This window comes from Danio rerio, chromosome 4, assembly GCF_049306965.1.
Source record: "Danio rerio strain Tuebingen ecotype United States chromosome 4, GRCz12tu, whole genome shotgun sequence".
Classification (NCBI taxonomy): domain Eukaryota; kingdom Metazoa; phylum Chordata; class Actinopteri; order Cypriniformes; family Danionidae; genus Danio; species Danio rerio.
Window position 1 is genome coordinate 50,002,438 of NC_133179.1, and position 19,050 is coordinate 50,021,487.

The following is a 19,050-nucleotide window of genomic DNA, read 5'->3' on the forward strand; positions in this document are numbered from 1 at the left end:
TTTTTTGTGATTTTTCAAAAAAAATTCATTTTATGTGATTTTTCAAATAAATTTCATTTTTTGTGATTTTTCAAATAAATTTCATTTTTTGTGATTTTTGCGATTTTTCAAAAAACTCATTTTTTACGATTTTTCGAAAAAATTTCATTTTTTGTGATTTTTCAAAAGGTTTTTTTTGTGATTTTTCAAAAAAATTAATTTTATGTGATTTTTCAAATAAATTTCATTTTTGTGATTTTTCAAATAAATTTCATTTTTTGTGATTTTTCAAAAAAATTCATTTTTTTGTGATTTTTCAAAAAATGTTCATTTTTTGTGATTTTTCAAAAAATTTTCATTTTTGTGATTTTTCAAATAATTTTCATTTTTTGTGATTTTTCTAATAAATTTCATTTTTTGTGATTTCTGCGATTTTTAAAAAAATTTTCATTTTTTGTGATTTTTCAAAAATTTTTCATTTTTTGTGATTTTTCAAAAAAAATCATTTTATGTGATTTTTCAAATAAATTTCATTTTTTGTGATTTTTAAAAATAGTTTCATTTTTTGTGATTTTTCAAAAAAATTTGATTTTTTGCGATTTTTCATTTTTTTGTGATTTTTCAAGTTTCATTTTTTGTGATTTCTGCGATTTTTCAAAAAATTTTCATTTTTTGTGAGTTTTCAAATAATTTTCATTTTTTGTGATTTTTCGAATAAATTTCATTTTTTATGATTTCTGCGATTTTTCAAAAATTTTTCATTTTTTGTGATTTTTCAAATAAATTTAATTTTTTGTGATTTCTGCGATTTTTCAAAAAATTTTCATTTTTTGTGATTTTTCAAAAAAAATTCATTTTTTGTGATTTCTGCGATTTTTCAAAAAATTTTCATTTTTTGTGAGTTTTCAAATAATTTTCATTTTTTGTGATTTTTCGAATAAATTTCATTTTTTATGATTTCTGCGATTTTTCAAAAAATTTTCATTTTTTGTGATTTTTCAAATAAATTTAATTTTTTGTGATTTCTGCGATTTTTCAAAAAAATTTCATTTTTTGTGATTTTTCAAAAAAATTTCATTTTTTGTGATTTCTGCGATTTTTCAAAAGATTTTCATTTTTTGTGATTTTTCAAATAATTTTCATTTTTTGTGATTTTTCGAATAAATTTCATTTTTTGATTTCTGCGATTTTTCAAAAAAATTTCATTTTTTGTGATTTTCAAATAAATTTCATATTTGTGATTTCTGCGATTTTTCAAAAAAATTTCTTTTTTTGTGATTTTTTAAATAAATTTCATTTTTTGTGATTTCTGCGATTTTTCAAAAAATTTTCATTTTTTGTGATTTTTCAAAAAATGTTCATTTTTGGTGATTTTTCAAAAAATTTTCATTTTTTGTTATTTTTCAAAATAATTTCATTTTTTGCGATTTTTCAAAAAATTTTCATTTTTTGCGATTTTTCAAAAAAATTTCATTTTTTGTGATTTTTCAAAAATTTTTAATTTTTTGTGATTTTTCAAAAAGTGTTCATTTTTTGCGATTTTTCAAAAAAATTTCATTTTTTGCGATTTTTCAAAAATTTTTCATTTTTTTATATTTCAAAAAATGTTCATTTTTTTGTGATTTTTCCAAAAATTTCATTTTTTGTGACTTTTTGCGATTTTTCAAAATATTTTCGTTTTTTGTTATTTTTCCAAAAATTTCGATTTTTTGTTATTTTTCAAAATATTTAGATTTTTTGTTATTTTTCAAAAAATTTTCATTTTTTGTTATTTTTCAAAATATTTTCATTTTTTGCGATTTTTCAAAAAATTGTCATTTTTGTGATTTTTTTAGATTTTTTCATTTTTTGTGACTTTTTGCGATTTTTCAAAATATTTTCGTTTTTTGCGATTTTTCAAAAAAAATTCATTTTTTGTGATTTTTTGTGATTTTTCAAAAAATTTTCATTTTTTGTTATTTTTTCAAAAATGTTTCATTTTTTGTGATTTTTCATAAAATTTTCATTTTTGGTGATTTTTCAAAAAATTTTCATTTTTTGTTATTTTTCAAAAAATTTCCATTTTTTGTTATTTTAAAAAAAAAATCGATTTTTTTTTTATTTTTCTAAAATTTTTAATTTTTTGTTCTTTTTCAAAAAATTCAGCCGTCAGCCGCCGTTTTCTATCGGCCGTACTCCAGGACGGTGATGCCCAGCCACCGAGCATGGGGAATGGGCCAGCAACCCCTGTCTCCTGACGGCGCTGTACTTGCAGCAGACGTGCCTGTGCTTGCAAACCACTCGCTAGTAACTGTGGCAACGCATGAAGAGTTTGAGCTTCCTCTGGGTGCTTGCTTTGTGTTTTGTCATCAGTTGGGGCTGCCAACACATGGATTCCACTGGACGCACTCGATCTGGGCATAACAGACCCTCTATGGGGGGAGGGGATGGGATCCTCCTGTTCTTTCTTTCTTTTCCTCCATCTGTTTTCTTTCTCTACAGATGCCGTTTTTCTCTGCTTAGTTTCTGATTTGGTCTATTTGGACATGTCGACCTCCTGCTTTACTGCGGTTCGGACCGCCTTTGCCTAGAGCTCCGTGCTTTGCACTCTTGCCTTGTATATTTTGTGTCCTGTTTTCTTACGTCAGCCTATCAGCACAGTGCTCAAACGACATAGCTTGAAGAACACAACGGGATCTACAAACGTTCCGCAAAAGAACTTCACTAACGAAAGCGGAAGCGCTAACGAAACAACCTTCCGCTGCAAGCACCTTACATTCCTGAGACGGCAAACCACCGACGGCTGGCTGCGAAATTGCCTCTGGTTCAGATTGGTTTAGAACCGTCCCTCTGCCCAAAACGCCACAGACGTTTGCAAAAGATTGCAGTTCTTGAAACAAAGTTACCTCTGATCCGAGCAGAAGCGTTCGCTTACTTAATGGCAGATAAAATGATGACCTTTCACACGGTCTGCATTCGTTCCGTCAGTAACAGCGGCAGGCCAGCAAATAAAATTCTGACATTCCGCAGGGCACACTCGTTTGGCGGACAAAAGCCACCGGGGGCTCTCTTTGCGTGTTCCTTCACCTGGTCAAACCGCTTTGAGGGGGGACCTTTCGAGTAGTTTTCGCCGTCAGAACAGACTCCTCTAGCGATGGGTGGGCAGGCCTTCCACAGACGCGCGCAGCTCTACTGGCGCAAAAGTGGCTTAGCAAAGGACGAGGAAGAGAGGGAAGCACCACTCCAGCCGGGCCCGACGCTACCGCCTGAACTCTGTCTTGAACCACTGTGCTTAGGGGAGAGCGCGAACGCAGTCCCCCACTACCAGAAATTATGCAGTCGAGGTTCCCACATTTGGGGGTAGGGTGAAGCTGCAGGCCCGGAGACCCAACCGCACGCTCAGACCTGCACGCTCAGACCAGCACTTCCATACCTATCATTTTCTCAGACAGTGCCACCTGCTGTTGGGTTGGGTGAAGCGGCAGGTATCGAGACCCACGCTCAGAGCAGCACTTTCTAGGAAGTAGCAACATCGGACACGTGAGTAAGGTTATTCATTTTATTAAAGCGATTCTTGAAATTAGCAGGTTTTATGGCATAAATCAATGTGACATCTTATTACACTAACAAACAATATTTTTAGTGTTTGATTTGAATTAGTCAAAAGATAGCATTATTTTATGATATTTACAGCGTGCTCTTATTTTCTGTTATTGTACCATTTTGGGACACTTTTCTAGCAATGATTTCTGGCAAAATAAAAAACTTTAATGTTACATTTAATATTTGCTTTACATACACAATACATTTTATTTTAACATTTTTACTTTAAAGTGCTATGTAGGTCTACTGAACGTATTACTGTATTATCTATCTGAAAGTGGTACAGACAATAACAGTAACACAATAACAGTTTAACAATTGTAAATAAGATCTCTGGAAATCAAAATATCAATTAATCTGCATAACATTTACAATATGAGCTCTCTTAGGTTAAAACAAATATAATTTGCTTGTGACTTGTGTATGTTTTTCCTAGATGGATATTACAATTCAAATAGGGGGGTCTCTGCCAGTACCTGTACAGTGCACCGAATGCTGCACATATTTTCATTGTCCATTTTGTGATGCCTCGGTTTTCCAACCAACACGATTAAAAAAAAATGCTATCACATCTGCAGGCACATTTTAATAGATCAGTCCAGCATGAAGGTAATATTTGAAAATGTACATCTTATTATAGTGAAAAATTGTAAGAAAACTTAAAGTGCAATCTTATACTGCTTTTTTTTCAGAATTTACAATACACAGATGTGGACGCCTCTGCAGAAGTCAGCCACATTATCACTGCCTCTTCTGCAAATCAACCATTTTAAGAAAACCTGATTTTGTTAAACATTTAGGACTCTGCAAACAAAAACAACAACCACCAACCCCTCATACTAAAGCCACCACAACTTTTGCCACATCTCTGCCCGCCACACATGTGCCTCTCTCCACTGCCACGGCTCTGCCCGCCACACATGTGCCTCTCTCCACTGCCACGGCTCTGCCCGCCACACATGTGCCTCTCTCCACTGCCACGGCTCTGCCCGCCACACATGTGCCTCTCTCCACTGCCACGGCTCTGCCCGCCACACATGTGCCTCTCTCCACTGCCACGGCTCTGCCCGCCACACATGTGCCTCTCTCCATTGACACGGCTCTGCCTGCCACACATGTGCCTCTCTCCACTGCCACGGCTCTGCCCGCCACACATGTGCCTCTATCCACTGACATGGCTCTGCCCACCACTTCTGGCATTTCTAGGCCCTTAAAAAAAAATTGTCGGAAAAAACCAAAGCAACTAAAGAAATGTCCCAAATGTGATTTGATATGCCACTATAAAAATTTAAAAAGACATATAGAACATAAACACACCCCAAAAATGATGGACATCACTTCCTCATCTCATCTTGACATCAGTGCATAGACCCTCAGAATGGAGTCTATATGGTCCACAAAAGTTTTCATGGAGCTTCTACTTCACTCCATGTGCAAATATAAATATGGCGGGAACCACATCGTATTTTATGTGAATTAAATGAGTGCCAGACTAATATGGAGTTGGCTTGGAGAAGTGGACTGCTGTCATACCAATGTGTTCACCTCCGGTCAGTTTCATACTGCAAAACATTTTAACCTCACCTTCACTCACAGAAGAAAGTTTAAAAGAAATTGTTAAAAGCAAGTGGTTTGGGCAGGACAAAATAAAACAGTGTGTAAATCGTCAAAAACTAGCCCAAGAAGAAAATGCACCACTGTCAGTTGAATCCAAGATTGGAGTCCCACCAACAAAAAGGTTCATATCGGTCTACGAGCCTAATATATCATATTATAGTAGACTGGGCAGAGTCATGGTATCATATGACACCAAGAAGAATTCATGGCACTGTCCCTGTGCAAAAACCCAGAGATCATGTACCCATAAATACATAGCAAAATGGCACCTCTTTCAAATTCACCCTGAACTCTTCCGAAAAGTTCGGAGCACTGAAAGCGCTGAAGAATTTCAGGCAGCAGCGATGGAGGAAAGTGATGAAAATGAGAATTACCCTCCAAAGGACATTGCTAAAGTAAAGAACATGGTAGAATACATCTTAATGAATAAAAAGCTACCATCTACTATTCCCAGTCATTTGAGGCTTTCTTCAGACTATAAGGAATTTCCAAAACACCTAATCCCTGATGAGACAATGTGCTACCACTGCTCAGACCGCACATTGCTCAGTGATCCTGTCTGCATTACACGTAAAGCGAAAATTCTTACAACTACAGGAATTGTCCAAGGTGGATAATTGTTACTTACATATTTTATTTTATTTTAATTTTGAAAAAGATACTAAACCATTTATTTTACATTCTGTATCTGCAGATATTTCAACCTACTACAAATTCTGTCCTTTCTGTGGAATGGTGTACCGTTACCAAGAGTGGGCTAATGGTTTGCATAACTTCAATGACCATGTCCTCCTTTTACTCTCTCTCTGCCTCACCATAAGAAACCTGTTGCAGGTAATCGTTATACAATACATATATTATATGTTATACAATATATTATTTTTTAAAACAATAGGATTTCTTCATAGTGTTGATTTTATGTTAGGCAACATTAGGCACATTCAAATCAAGACTTAAAACACATCTGTTTAGCTGTGCCTTTACTGAATGAGCACTGTGCTACGTCAGACAGTTCACACTATTATATTTTCTGTTTTTAACTGTTTTTTAAATAATTTTTATTCTTTGTTTTTATTTTCTTATACTTGTCTCTTTTATTCTTTTTTTATGTAAAGCACTTTGAATTACCATTGTGTATGAAATGTGCTATATAAATAAACTTGCCTTGCCTTACCTATATAAGTACTGATTAACTGTGATTTCTTTATCATAGGTGCATACAGCAGTCAGCAGAGTAGTGGAGTACTTAGAGGTAACTACAGGTGTACAGTTCCCCTCAGCAGTTACTCTTCTCCACGGCTATCTGCATTTTGAGGCCCTAACTGACCATGAAAACGAGTATTCATGTGTATCTTGTGGTGACAATCCACCTGTGGTCATAATGGACCTCCACAAGAAGGCATCCTTTCATCTCTCTGGTAAATATCTTTCCTTTTTACTGCAGAGATTTAAGTCTTATTAGTAAAACTATTAGTAAGTTTATAGTATGTATTTATTTTCTTTAGTGAGTGATCTTTCACAGCCTCCACAAGATTTTAATGGAGAGGTGGATTTAGATATGTTTTGGAAGGCACTGACAGAAGAACGAATTGCTCAAGGATTTTTTTCAAGTAAGGAAATTTATTATATCAGGAATGGCATGTCATCATTATTTAATTTCATAAGTGTTTTCAGGAGTACAATCTAAATTAACTGATGTACTAACATGTTTGTTTGTCCTAAAGGTCAAAAAAACAATCCATTTTGTGTTACACCTAGTTACAACTTTTGGGCACCCTGGATCGGGAGTAAGACTCGCATAGCGAATGTTGTTCTCAACATTGAATTTGAGAAAGTGCACAAAGCAAAAACTGCAGAACGAACAGAAATAACTGTCTCTGAAGATCGCTTAAAGGACGAACTTTCAAAACAGAAAGTAAAATATTTAATGCTAATTATATGTATTATTTGTCAGTGTTGGCATTTCATTTAACATGTGTGTTTTATGTGATAGGTGGGAGTGATAAGAAGACTGTGTCAAGAGTGTGGTTTAGATGCCAAATGCTCTCGCACAGATCTACTCCTGCGACTTTCGGAAGAGATGAGGTCAAGGGTGGCCTATGACAAGGTTTTTGAAAAGATTTGGGCTGCTTCAGGTAAACCTCAATGTTGCACATTAAAATATTACAAATAAATCAGAAATGTACAAAGTCACATAGACATAATGGGTCCTGTTTTCTGCTTGGCACTGATTGGGGAGTGACTGGTGGTGTACAGCTCTGGGGGGTGTTGGAGGTGGCCTCGTCTGACACCTATTGTTGCTTTCCGTGTGGGGGAGTGTATTTACATCTCTGAGGCACTGCATCTTTAAATTTTTTAAAAGTATACTTTGTTAAGGTTAATGCCACTGCCCTCCATCATAACCTATGGTCATTTAAGTCCCAATGTCATTAATGGGATTTGATTATGTTTTCTAAACTATTTGCTTATCTCTTTTGTCTGTTCCAGGAGGTTGGGCCGTCATCATGTGTCCTTGTGGCATAGTTTACAGTATAAAATGTAATCTGCGAGCAGAAAGTCCACGGGATTTTGCAGATATGCTTCTGTCTTGGAAGCATCTGCCTAATGTTGTTATTTATGACTTTGCCCGTGGACTGTCCACCCACACAAATTTGAGGCAACCCATAACTTTCACACCTTTCGAGGGAAGGTTACTCGAACCAACCACTGAAAATATTGCAAAAGCAAAATCAGGAAAATTACAGGTAACTCTGCCATGGCTCACTGCAAAAAAGCAAAGTCCAGATCCGGATGGTCATCCAATAACTGGTTCTGCAGAACACTATGTTCTGTATGACCGCTTTCACGAAGACAACACAAAAGATCCTCGTGATTCACTGAGGAAGCTTCGTCTTGTGCCTCAACTAGCTGGCAAAGTTAACAGTCAGGCTGCAGAACAGCTTTTTTCAAAGCTAAAGAAAAATAACTACTTTATGAACATGGCATTGCCATCCACACATGTTTTCCTCATGCGAAACATCATCCACCATTACAATGTCAGAAAAAACGAGAAACGTCTTCATGACATAAAAAAGGAATTCAACACAAACATTCACATGAATGACCACAGCCAGGTTGTGTTAGGTAATGTTTCCCTTACTGTGTAACAAATACATCACTATATCCATAACTGTACTTATGTGTATATTTGCATTTATAGAAAATCCATCCTCCACAGAGAAATGCATGGACATGTCACTTGGTAATTTGACTGTTCTTTCCAGTTGCTCAGTGTCAAGTTTCTGTTCACTAATTATTATGTGTTATTTTCTAATTTTGATGCTTTAATGTACTCTAAGGACCACTGACAGCACTGCCAAAAATATTGTGACTTTACAAACGACCGCTGCATCACCAGGCAAAACATCAGTCACATCTCCTCTGTCATCAGTACCAATTAAAGAAAAAACAGCTTGTGAACCTACCACTCTTCTGAATTTTTTGGAACCTACTAAGCCTTGGGAGAGGGACTGGCATCCATTACAAGAGAAACTGGTGAACAATTACCATTACATACAAACGCAAACACACACACATATTTATTGCTATTATTATTACAGCTTGATTATGTGCTGGACCGAAATCGCCCTGGCAGTGAAATAATTGTGAAGGAGGGGAAAGTGTGCCTTATTCGAGAAGAATTTTGGAGCCTTGGATTGTTGAGGGACATGGACTCCCATGTAAGCAGTCTGTTTTTTTATTATAACTTTTTTTTTATTAAAAACATTGACTTATCAAAGTATTTATTGCAGATTGGAAACGCCTGCATGAAGCTTATTTTTGAAATGGCTCGACAAATTGTATGTACTATAAAACATAATATTTATATAGATTGTTTTAACTTGATCCAAATTTAAAAAAAAAAAAAAATTCTAAACTGTGTGAAAATGTTCATGTCATTGTCAACAGTTTCTTTTTATTCATGTAGGGCAAGGACATATACATTGAGGACTTTTATGTTGTCCCTGTGTGGAAAGAAACTCCTAACAACATTGTTACTGGATTACCGGTGCGTGTATGTACTGTATTTACTGTGTGAGAAGTACAAACTAAATTAAACAACATAACTGTCCTGATTAATTTCAGGAAGATGCAGACTTGAAAGACCTGTTAGCCTTTCCAGCATGGACAAATGCCAATGGACCAGACCACTTTGTTGTCTGTGTAAGAAAATATTAAAATGTCTAGTGCATACATTAATTGGTATTGCAATGTGTGTGTTTCTAAAATAAAACACTGAAAAATCTTGGAAGAAGCAATAATGTTCAAATGAAATATTTTTACACCTTTAACATTGTAGATAATGATGCCGCTTCGAAGAGAGATGGTGTTCTTAGACTCTCTGTACGCAGAGCATGAATCAGGATTTGGAGATGAGGAATACAGGGCAATTTTTAGGTCTATCAATAAACTAAGACGTTTCAGCCTTTATGTGATATATGGCTACGTTCCTATAGCCATTTCTATTTATTTCCTAACCGTGTATTATAGTTCTGTCACTTTTGGCTACGTTCCTATAGCCGTTTCTTGAACTTCTGGCTATGTTCATCTAGCCTTTTTTATGCATGGTGTTCTAGAGTTGAGGTGAGCTGTAATTGTTAGTATTACTACTAATATGTTTTGTTTACAGGAAAATTGCTTACCAAGTGGATCATGGGACATGGACTGAAAAGACTGGATATGATTTTCCAGTGAGGAATCAACTTAAAAAAAAAATATATTTTATACTTTTACAACAATTAAATTTTTTGTACATTATTCTAAAATAAAAGTGATTTGCTTTGCCTATTTTAGGCTTTGCCACGTCAGACAAGAGGGGATGATTGTGGTGTTTTTGTACTCTTGGTAAGATATAAATTGAGTTAATTGATTTAAAGATTTTGTAAACATTGTAAATGACTGTGGCTTCTCTCTTTTCACTACACCCTCTCAATGGTGTGTGGCATTGGGTTTCAATTCCAGGAGGTTTTATTTTATTATTTATGTAACTTTATTTTGTTTGTGCTTTTCTTAATCATAGCTAAAATGTAACTATTTTAATGTATATTATCTTGCTTTCTTCTAAGCAACATATCTTTAAAAAAAAAAAAGGGGCATGGTTATTGCAAGCACACCCAACATCATGTATTAACAAAAACATGTTGGTTAACTGTCAGACTAAACAGTCTTTCTTTCAGATGGATATGCCTATCATCCGTCAGTGGTGGTGCCTTCTACTCATGGAACGATTTCAAATTGATGGGTATGTCAGTATTTATTTATTTTTTCTTGAAAATCTGTAAAATTAAAAATTTATATTGTGTCAGTACAACAACTTGTAACATGAACAACAAAACATACTTAAAATCTCTCTTACCGGTGACCAGTTAATATGGATTTTGTCTTGTCTTGTTATTAAAAGCTATGGGCACAGATTTACTTTCTGGACTAAGGAGGCAAGAAGTGTCTTGGATGGAAAGATTCTGCCCCTTTTTAGGGTGAAAAGAAAAACCACATCCAATCTTCCGGCACATGTCCAAGCAGTTCAAGATCGGGAAAGGAATGACTAAAGATTAGTGGACTTGATTATCACATCAAAATCAGCAGAGCAGCATTTGGTGGTATAGATGGTTCCACTTTAAATTACTCCTCTAGACTCTAAGTATGGTTGACTTAAATATAATCAAGTGACAATTTAACTATTATTTGCCAAATATAATTAATTACTTGTGTATTTACATATGAAATATAATTTCCTTCTATGGCCCAAAGGATATACTCGGTGGGAAAAGGTCAAATTGGTTTCCACTAAAACCCCGTTCTCAAGTGCCTGTCTACATTGAGAATGAGCAGTCCCAGTCAATCATTTGTGACTACATCAGAGGAATTCTTAATAAAACCAAAACACAGCTGACCTTCAATGATGAGGTGGAGTTCATTTGTGGATGTCTCCTCCCAGAGGTAATCACAAAACATGTTTGTACATGAGCATGCTTATGTTCTGCAGTGTGTGTTTTATTTTATTAATTGGTTTATCTGTATGTTTGTACAGGCCATAACTCATGGCATTTCCGAGTTACAAGGCTTGTCTTGGCAGGAGGCTGAAGATGTCTTCCTCCAGGGCCCCATTTATCACGCAAGGTATGTTTACATTTTTTTTTTTGTACAAAAGCTGTTAAGTTTTTATGTTAAACACAATTTCTGACAACAGCATTTATTTTTTTTAGTGAAGTTGAGGAATTTAACAGAAGAATTGCTCGAGAAATGAAAAATCTCCCCAACAAGAATGTAAAGCATTTTATTTTATTTTATATGTAATAAATACATTATTAATCCAAGTATTGTTTTTCACAATTTTTCTCTGCATTTTTTACAGCTCGATGACTTGTAGGACCTCATGAAAATTTATAAAAAAAAAAAGTTTGGTGTGAGAAAATTACTCCGAGTACTATCATTTATTCTGTGAATAATAAGATAATGTTCATTCCCTCAACTCAATACTAAAGAGTTTGATAAATCCTTAATGATTTAAAAACAAAAAACAACAACAAAAACAATAAATGACTGAAAATATTTAAGTAACTGAACAATATCTATTTACAAATACAGTTAATTAAAATACAACAGACTTAATGCATTAAATCATAATCTAGTATGTTTAATATTTTATATAATAATGTATTCAATCATAGTGCAATATTTTATAGTAGAAACCAAAAGTATAGTATAGGAAGTCTCATGCTCTACCGACTGAGGTAGCCGGGCTGATGAGATTAACTTTTAAGAGCTAAACACTGTTTACAGTAATACCTTCCCTACCCGTGACAATGTTCTGCTAAATCCTGATTTCGTCTTGTAACGCTGTTAACAGCCTAACGCGCTAACCGATTGCGCCACAGAGACTTAGTGAAAGGTCACCTACAGTGGTAGAAACGCGGAACTTTGTCTCAAAAGGTCTGCTATATGAACCCTAATGATAGTTTGCTGAGAGAAAGAGAGGTAACAGAAACGCCCAATGTGGGGCTCTAACCCACGACGCTGAGATTAGGAGTCTCATGCTCTATCGACTGAGCTAGCGGGGATGATGAGAAGCTCTTTTAGGAACCAGAAACTGTTTACAGTAATACCTTCCCTACCCGTGACAATCTTCTGCTAAATCCTGATTTCATCTTGTAACGCTGGACAGAATGTGGCCCAGGATCTATGTCCAGTGCACGTGTTAGCAGTTGCAAGGCAGCAAAATGCCTAATTCGTCCCTGGGTGGGCTTTAACCACCAACCTTTCAGTTAACAGCCAAACGCGCTAACTGATTGCGCCACAGAGACTTAGTGACAGGTCACCTACAGTGGTAGAAACGCGGAACTTTGTCTCAAAGTCTGCTACATGAACCCTAATGTAAGTTTGCTGGGAGAGAGAGAGAAAAATATAACAGGAACGCCCAATGTGGGGCTCGAACCCACGACCCTGACATTAAGAGTCTCATGCTCTACCGACTGAGGTAGCCGGGCTGATGAGATCAACTTTTAAGAGCTAAACACTGTTTACAGTAATACCTTCCCTACCCGTGACAATGTTCTGCTAAATCCTGATTTCGTCTTGTAACGCTGGACAGAATGTGGCCCAGGATCTATGTCCAGTGCACGTGTTAGCAGTTACAAGGCAGCAAAATGCTTGATCCGTCCCTGAGTAGGCTTGAACCACCAACCTTTCAGTTAACATCCTAACGCGCTAACCGAATGCGCCACAAAGACTTAGTGAAAGGTCACCTACAGTGGTAGAAACGCGTAACTTTGTCTCAAAGTCTGCTACACGAACCCTAATGTAAATTTGCCGGGAGAGAGAGAGAAAAGTAACAGGAACGCCCAACGTGGGGCTCGAATCCACGACCCTGAGATTAAGAGTCTCATGCTTTATCGACTGAGCTAGCGGGGCTGATGAAAAGCTCTTTTAGGAGCTAGAAACCGTTTACAGTAATACCTTCCCTACCCGTGACAATCTTCTGCTAAATCGTGATTTCATCTTGTAACGCTGGACAGAATGTGGCCCAGGATATATGCCCAGTGCACGGTTTAGCAGTTGCAAGGCAGCAAAATGCTTAATTCGTCCCTGGGTGGGCTTTAACCACCAACCTTTCAGTTAACAGCCAAACGCGCTAACCGATTGCACCACAGAGACTTAGTGAAAGGTCACCTACAGTGGTAGAAAGTCAGAACTTTGTCTCAAAAGGTCTGCTATATGAACCCTAATGTAAGTTTGCTGAGGGAGAGAGAGAAAAGTAACAGGAACGCCCAACGTGGGGCTCGAACCCACGACCCTGAGATTAAGAGTCTCATGCTCTACCGACTGAGCTAGCCAGGCTGATGAGAAGCTCTTTTAGGAACCAGAAACCGTTTACAGTAATACCTTCCTACCCGTGACAATCTTCTGCTAAATCCTGATTTCATCTTGTAACGCTGGACAGAATGTGGCCCAGGATCTATGTCCAGTGCACGTGTTAGCAGTTGCAAGGCAGCAAAAGGCCTAATTCGTCCCTGGGTGGGCTTGAACCACCAACCTTTCAGTTAACAGCCGAATGCGCTAACCGTTTACGCCACAGAGACTTAGTGAAAGGTCACCTACAGTGGTAGAAAGTCAGAACTTTGTCTCAAAAGGTCTGCTATATGAACCCTAATGTAAGTTTGCTGAGAGAGAGAGAGAAAAGTAACTGAAACGCCCAACGTGGGGTTTGAACCCACGACCCTGACATTAAGAGTCTCATGCTCTACCGACTGAGCTAGCCGGGCTGATGAGGAGTCACCACTAGAACTAGACACTGTTAACGGTAATACCTTCCCTACCCGTGACAATATACTGCTAAATCCTGATTTCATCTTGTAACGCTGGACAGAATGTGGCCCAGGATCTATGTCCAGTGCACGTGTTAGCAGTTGCAAGGCAGCAAAATGCCTAACTCGTCCCTGGGTGGGCTTTAACCACCAACCTTTCAGTTAACAGCCGAACGCGTTAACCGATTGCGCCACAGAGATTTAGTGAAAGGTCACCTACAGTGGTAGAAACGCGGTACTTTGTCTCAAAGTCTGCTACATGAACCCTAATGTAAGTTTGCCGGGAGAGAGAGAGAAAAGTAAGAGGAACGCCCAACGTGGGGCTCGAACCCACGACCCTGAGATTAAGAGTCTCATGCTCTACCGACTGAGCTAGCCGGGCTGATGAGAACATCTTTTAGGAACTAGAAATTGTTTACAGTAATACCTTCCCTACCCGTGACAATCTTCTGCTAAATCCTGATTTCATCTTGTAACGCTGGACAGAATGTGGCCCAGGATATATGCCCAGTGCACGGTTTAGCAGTTGCAAGGCAGCAAAATGCCTAATTCGCCCCTGGGTGGGCTTTAACCACCAACCTTTCAGTTAACAGCCAAACGCGCTAACTGATTGCGCCACAGAGACTTAGTGACAGGTCACCTACAGTGGTAGAAACGCGGAACTTTGTCTCAAAGTCTGCTACATGAACCCTAATGTAAGTTTGCTGGGAGAGAGAGAGAAAAATATAACAGGAACGCCCAATGTGGGGCTCGAACCCACGACCCTGACATTAAGAGTCTCATGCTCTACCGACTGAGGTAGCCGGGCTGATGAGATCAACTTTTAAGAGCTAAACACTGTTTACAGTAATACCTTCCCTACCCGTGACAATGTTCTGCTAAATCCTGATTTCGTCTTGTAACGCTGGACAGAATGTGGCCCAGGATCTATGTCCAGTGCACGTGTTAGCAGTTACAAGGCAGCAAAATGCTTGATCCGTCCCTGAGTAGGCTTGAACCACCAACCTTTCAGTTAACATCCTAACGCGCTAACCGAATGCGCCACAAAGACTTAGTGAAAGGTCACCTACAGTGGTAGAAACGCGTAACTTTGTCTCAAAGTCTGCTACACGAACCCTAATGTAAGTTTGCCGGGAGAGAGAGAGAAAAGTAACAAGAACGCCCAACGTGGGGCTCGAATCCACGACCCTGAGATTAAGAGTCTCATGCTTTATCGACTGAGCTAGCGGGGCTGATGAAAAGCTCTTTTAGGAGCTAGAAACCGTTTACAGTAATACCTTCCCTACCCGTGACAATCTTCTGCTAAATCGTGATTTCATCTTGTAACGCTGGACAGAATGTGGCCCAGGATATATGCCCAGTGCACGGTTTAGCAGTTGCAAGGCAGCAAAATGCTTAATTCGTCCCTGGGTGGGCTTTAACCACCAACCTTTCAGTTAACAGCCAAACGCGCTAACCGATTGCACCACAGAGACTTAGTGAAAGGTCACCTACAGTGGTAGAAAGTCAGAACTTTGTCTCAAAAGGTCTGCTATATGAACCCTAATGTAAGTTTGCTGAGGGATTGAGAGAAAAGTAACAGGAACGCCCAACGTGGGGCTCGAACCCACGACCCTGAGATTAAGAGTCTCATGCTCTACCGACTGAGCTAGCCAGGCTGATGAGAAGCTCTTTTAGGAACCAGAAACCGTTTACAGTAATACCTTCCTACCCGTGACAATCTTCTGCTAAATCCTGATTTCATCTTGTAACGCTGGACAGAATGTGGCCCAGGATCTATGTCCAGTGCACGTGTTAGCAGTTGCAAGGCAGCAAAAGGCCTAATTCGTCCCTGGGTGGGCTTGAACCACCAACCTTTCAGTTAACAGCCGAATGCGCTAACCGTTTACGCCACAGAGACTTAGTGAAAGGTCACCTACAGTGGTAGAAAGTCAGAACTTTGTCTCAAAAGGTCTGCTATATGAACCCTAATGTAAGTTTGCTGAGAGAGAGAGAGAAAAGTAACAGAAACGCCCAACGTGGGGTTTGAACCCACGACCCTGACATTAAGAGTCTCATGCTCTACCGACTGAGCTAGCCGGGCTGATGAGGAGTCACCACTAGAACTAGACACTGTTAACGGTAATACCTTCCCTACCCGTGACAATATACTGCTAAATCCTGATTTCATCTTGTAACGCTGGACAGAATGTGGCCCAGGATCTATGTCCAGTGCACATGTTAGCAGTTGCAAGGCAGCAAAATGCCTAACTCGTCCCTGGGTGGGCTTGAACCACCAACCTTTCAGTTAACAGCCGAACGCGTTAACCGATTGCGCCACAGAGATTTAGTGAAAGGTCACCTACAGTGGTAGAAACGCGGTACTTTGTCTCAAAGTCTGCTACATGAACCCTAATGTAAGTTTGCCGGGAGAGAGAGAGAAAAGTAAGAGGAACGCCCAACGTGGGGCTCGAACCCACGACCCTGAGATTAAGAGTCTCATGCTCTACCGACTGAGCTAGCCGGGCTGATGAGAACATCTTTTAGGAACTAGAAATTGTTTACAGTAATACCTTCCCTACCCGTGACAATCTTCTGCTAAATCCTGATTTCATCTTGTAACGCTGGACAGAATGTGGCCCAGGATATATGCCCAGTGCACGGTTTAGCAGTTGCAAGGCAGCAAAATGCCTAATTCGCCCCTGGGTGGGCTTTAACCACCAACCTTTCAGTTAACAGCCAAAAGCGCTAACCGATTGCACCACAGAGACTTAGTGAAAGGTCACCTACAGTGGTAGAAAGTCAGAACTTTGTCTCAAAAGGTCTGCTACATGAACCCTAATGTAAGTTTGCTGGGAGAGAGAGAGAAAAATAACAGGAACGCCCAACGTGGGGCTCGAACCCACGACCCTGACATTAAGAGTCTCATGCTTTACCGACTGAGGTAGCCGGGCTGATGAGATGAACTTTTAAGAGCTAAACACTGTTTACAGTAATACCTTCCCTACCCGTGACAATGTTCTGCTAAATCCTGATTTCGTCTTGTAACGCTGGACAGAATGTGGCCCAGGATCTATGTCCAGTGCACATGTTAGCAGTTGCAAGGCAGCAAAATGCCTAATTCGTCCCTGGGTGGGCTTGAACCACCAACCTTTCAGTTAACAGCCGAACGCGCTAACCGATTGCGCCACAGAGACTTAGTGAAAAGTCACCTACAGTGGTAGAAACGCGGAACTTTGTCTCAAAGTCTGCTACATGAACCCTAATGTAAGTTTGCTGGGAGAGAGTGAGAAAAATAACAGGAACGCCCAACGTGGGGCTCGAACCCACGACCCTGACATTAAGAGTCTCATGCTTTACCGACTGAGGTAGCCGGGCTGATGAGATGAACTTTTAAGAGCTAAACACTGTTTACAGTAATACCTTCCCTACCCGTGACAATGTTCTGCTAAATCCTGATTTCGTCTTGTAACGCTGGACAGAATGTGGCCCAGGATCTATGTCCAGTGCACGTGTTAGCAGTTACAAGGCAGCAAAATGCTTGATCCGTCCCTGGGTAGGCTTGAACCACCAACCTTTCAGTTAACATCCTAACGCGCTAACCGAATGCGCCACAGAGACTTAGTGAAAGGTCACCTACAGTGGTAGAAACGCGTAACTTTGTCTCAAAGTCTGCTACACGAACCCTAATGTAAGTTTGCCGGGAGAGAGAGAGAAAAGTAACAGGAACGCCCAACGTGGGGCTCGAATCCACGACCCTGAGATTAAGAGTCTCATGCTTTATCGACTGAGCTAGCGGGGCTGATGAAAAGCTCTTTTAGGAGCTAGAAACCGTTTACAGTAATACCTTCCCTACCCGTGACAATGTTCTGCTAAATCGTGATTTCATCTTGTAACGCTGGACAGAATGTGGCCCAGGATATATGCCCAGTGCACGGTTTAGCAGTTGCAAGGCAGCAAAATGCTTAATTCGTCCCTGGGTGGGCTTTAACCACCAACCTTTCAGTTAACAGCCAAACGCGCTAACCGATTGCACCACAGAGACTTAGTGAAAGGTCACCTACAGTGGTAGAAAGTCAGAACTTTGTCTCAAAAGGTCTGCTATATGAACCCTAATGTAAGTTTGCTGAGGGAGAGAGAGAAAAGTAACAGGAACGCCCAACGTGGGGCTCGAACCCACGACCCTGAGATTAAGAGTCTCATGCTCTACCGACTGAGCTAGCCAGGCTGATGAGAAGCTCTTTTAGGAACCAGAAACCGTTTACAGTAATACCTTCCTACCCGTGACAATCTTCTGCTAAATCCTGATTTCATCTTATAACGCTGGACAGAATGTGGCCCAGGATCTATGTCCAGTGCACGTGTTAGCAGTTGCAAGGCAGCAAAAGGCCTAATTCGTCCCTGGGTGGGCTTGAACCACCAACCTTTCAGTTAACAGCCGATTACGCCACAGAGACTTAGTGAAAGGTCACCTACAGTGGTAGAAAGTCAGAACTTTGTCTCAAAAGGTCTGCTATATGAACCCTAATGTAAGTTTGCTGAGAGAGAGAGAGAAAAGTAACAGAAACGCCCAACGTGGGGTTTGAACCCACGACCCTGACATTAAGAGTCTCATGCACTACCGACTGAGCTAGTAGGGCTGATGAGGAGTCACCACTAGAACTAGACACTGTTAACGGTAATACCTTCCCTACCCGTGACAATGTTCTGCTAAATCCTGATTTCATCTTGTAACGCTGGACAGAATGTGGCCCAGGATCTATGTCCAGTGCACGTGTTAGCAGTTACAAGGCAGCAAAATGCTTGATCCGTCCCTTGGTGGGCTTGAACCACCAACCCTTCAGTTAACATCCTAACGCGCTAACCGATTGCGCCACAGAGACTTAGTGAAAGGTCACCTACAGTGGTAGAAACGCGGAACTTTGTCTCAAAGTCTGCTACATGAACCCTAATGTAAGTTTGCTGGGAGAGAGAGAGAAAAATAACAGGAACGCCCAACGTGGGGCTCGAACCCACGACCCTGACATTAAGAGTCTCATGCTCTACCGAC

General features: G+C 39.4%; 1 protein-coding gene, 1 long non-coding RNA gene and 8 other non-coding genes across 10 annotated transcripts; 2 read left to right on the forward strand and 8 right to left on the reverse strand.

The window, feature by feature from the left end:
* Positions 1-6,936: 6,936 nt before the first annotated feature.
* Positions 6,937-10,052, forward strand: LOC137491451 (uncharacterized). Its single transcript, XM_073947474.1, has 11 exons — positions 6,937-7,093; positions 7,172-7,313; positions 7,666-8,301; positions 8,378-8,419; positions 8,517-8,712; positions 8,778-8,897; positions 8,970-9,017; positions 9,146-9,226; positions 9,304-9,381; positions 9,848-9,908; positions 10,012-10,052. The coding sequence occupies exons 4-10, from the start codon at positions 8,400-8,402 to the stop codon at positions 9,884-9,886; spliced, it is 582 nt and encodes a 193-aa protein (XP_073803575.1). The 5' UTR covers positions 6,937-7,093; positions 7,172-7,313; positions 7,666-8,301; positions 8,378-8,399; the 3' UTR covers positions 9,887-9,908; positions 10,012-10,052.
* An 86-nt stretch (positions 10,053-10,138) lies between these two features.
* LOC101884545 (uncharacterized) lies at positions 10,139-11,053 on the forward strand. Its single transcript, XR_002458583.3, has 3 exons — positions 10,139-10,182; positions 10,395-10,459; positions 10,969-11,053. It is a non-coding gene; the product is annotated as an uncharacterized lncRNA (long non-coding RNA).
* Positions 11,054-13,481: 2,428 nt separating this feature from the next.
* On the reverse strand, positions 13,482-13,554 carry trnak-cuu (transfer RNA lysine (anticodon CUU)). Its single transcript has one exon. It is a non-coding gene; the product is annotated as a tRNA-Lys (tRNA).
* Positions 13,555-13,906: 352 nt separating this feature from the next.
* trnak-cuu (transfer RNA lysine (anticodon CUU)) lies at positions 13,907-13,979 on the reverse strand. The gene has a single exon. It is a non-coding gene; the product is annotated as a tRNA-Lys (tRNA).
* Positions 13,980-14,330: 351 nt separating this feature from the next.
* On the reverse strand, positions 14,331-14,403 carry trnak-cuu (transfer RNA lysine (anticodon CUU)). The gene has a single exon. It is a non-coding gene; the product is annotated as a tRNA-Lys (tRNA).
* Positions 14,404-15,606: 1,203 nt separating this feature from the next.
* Positions 15,607-15,679, reverse strand: trnak-cuu (transfer RNA lysine (anticodon CUU)). Its single transcript has one exon. It is a non-coding gene; the product is annotated as a tRNA-Lys (tRNA).
* Positions 15,680-16,031: 352 nt separating this feature from the next.
* trnak-cuu (transfer RNA lysine (anticodon CUU)) lies at positions 16,032-16,104 on the reverse strand. The gene has a single exon. It is a non-coding gene; the product is annotated as a tRNA-Lys (tRNA).
* Positions 16,105-16,455: 351 nt separating this feature from the next.
* On the reverse strand, positions 16,456-16,528 carry trnak-cuu (transfer RNA lysine (anticodon CUU)). Its single transcript has one exon. It is a non-coding gene; the product is annotated as a tRNA-Lys (tRNA).
* A 595-nt stretch (positions 16,529-17,123) lies between these two features.
* Positions 17,124-17,197, reverse strand: trnan-guu (transfer RNA asparagine (anticodon GUU)). The gene has a single exon. It is a non-coding gene; the product is annotated as a tRNA-Asn (tRNA).
* Positions 17,198-18,155: 958 nt separating this feature from the next.
* On the reverse strand, positions 18,156-18,228 carry trnak-cuu (transfer RNA lysine (anticodon CUU)). Its single transcript has one exon. It is a non-coding gene; the product is annotated as a tRNA-Lys (tRNA).
* Between the last annotated feature and the right edge of the window lie 822 nt (positions 18,229-19,050).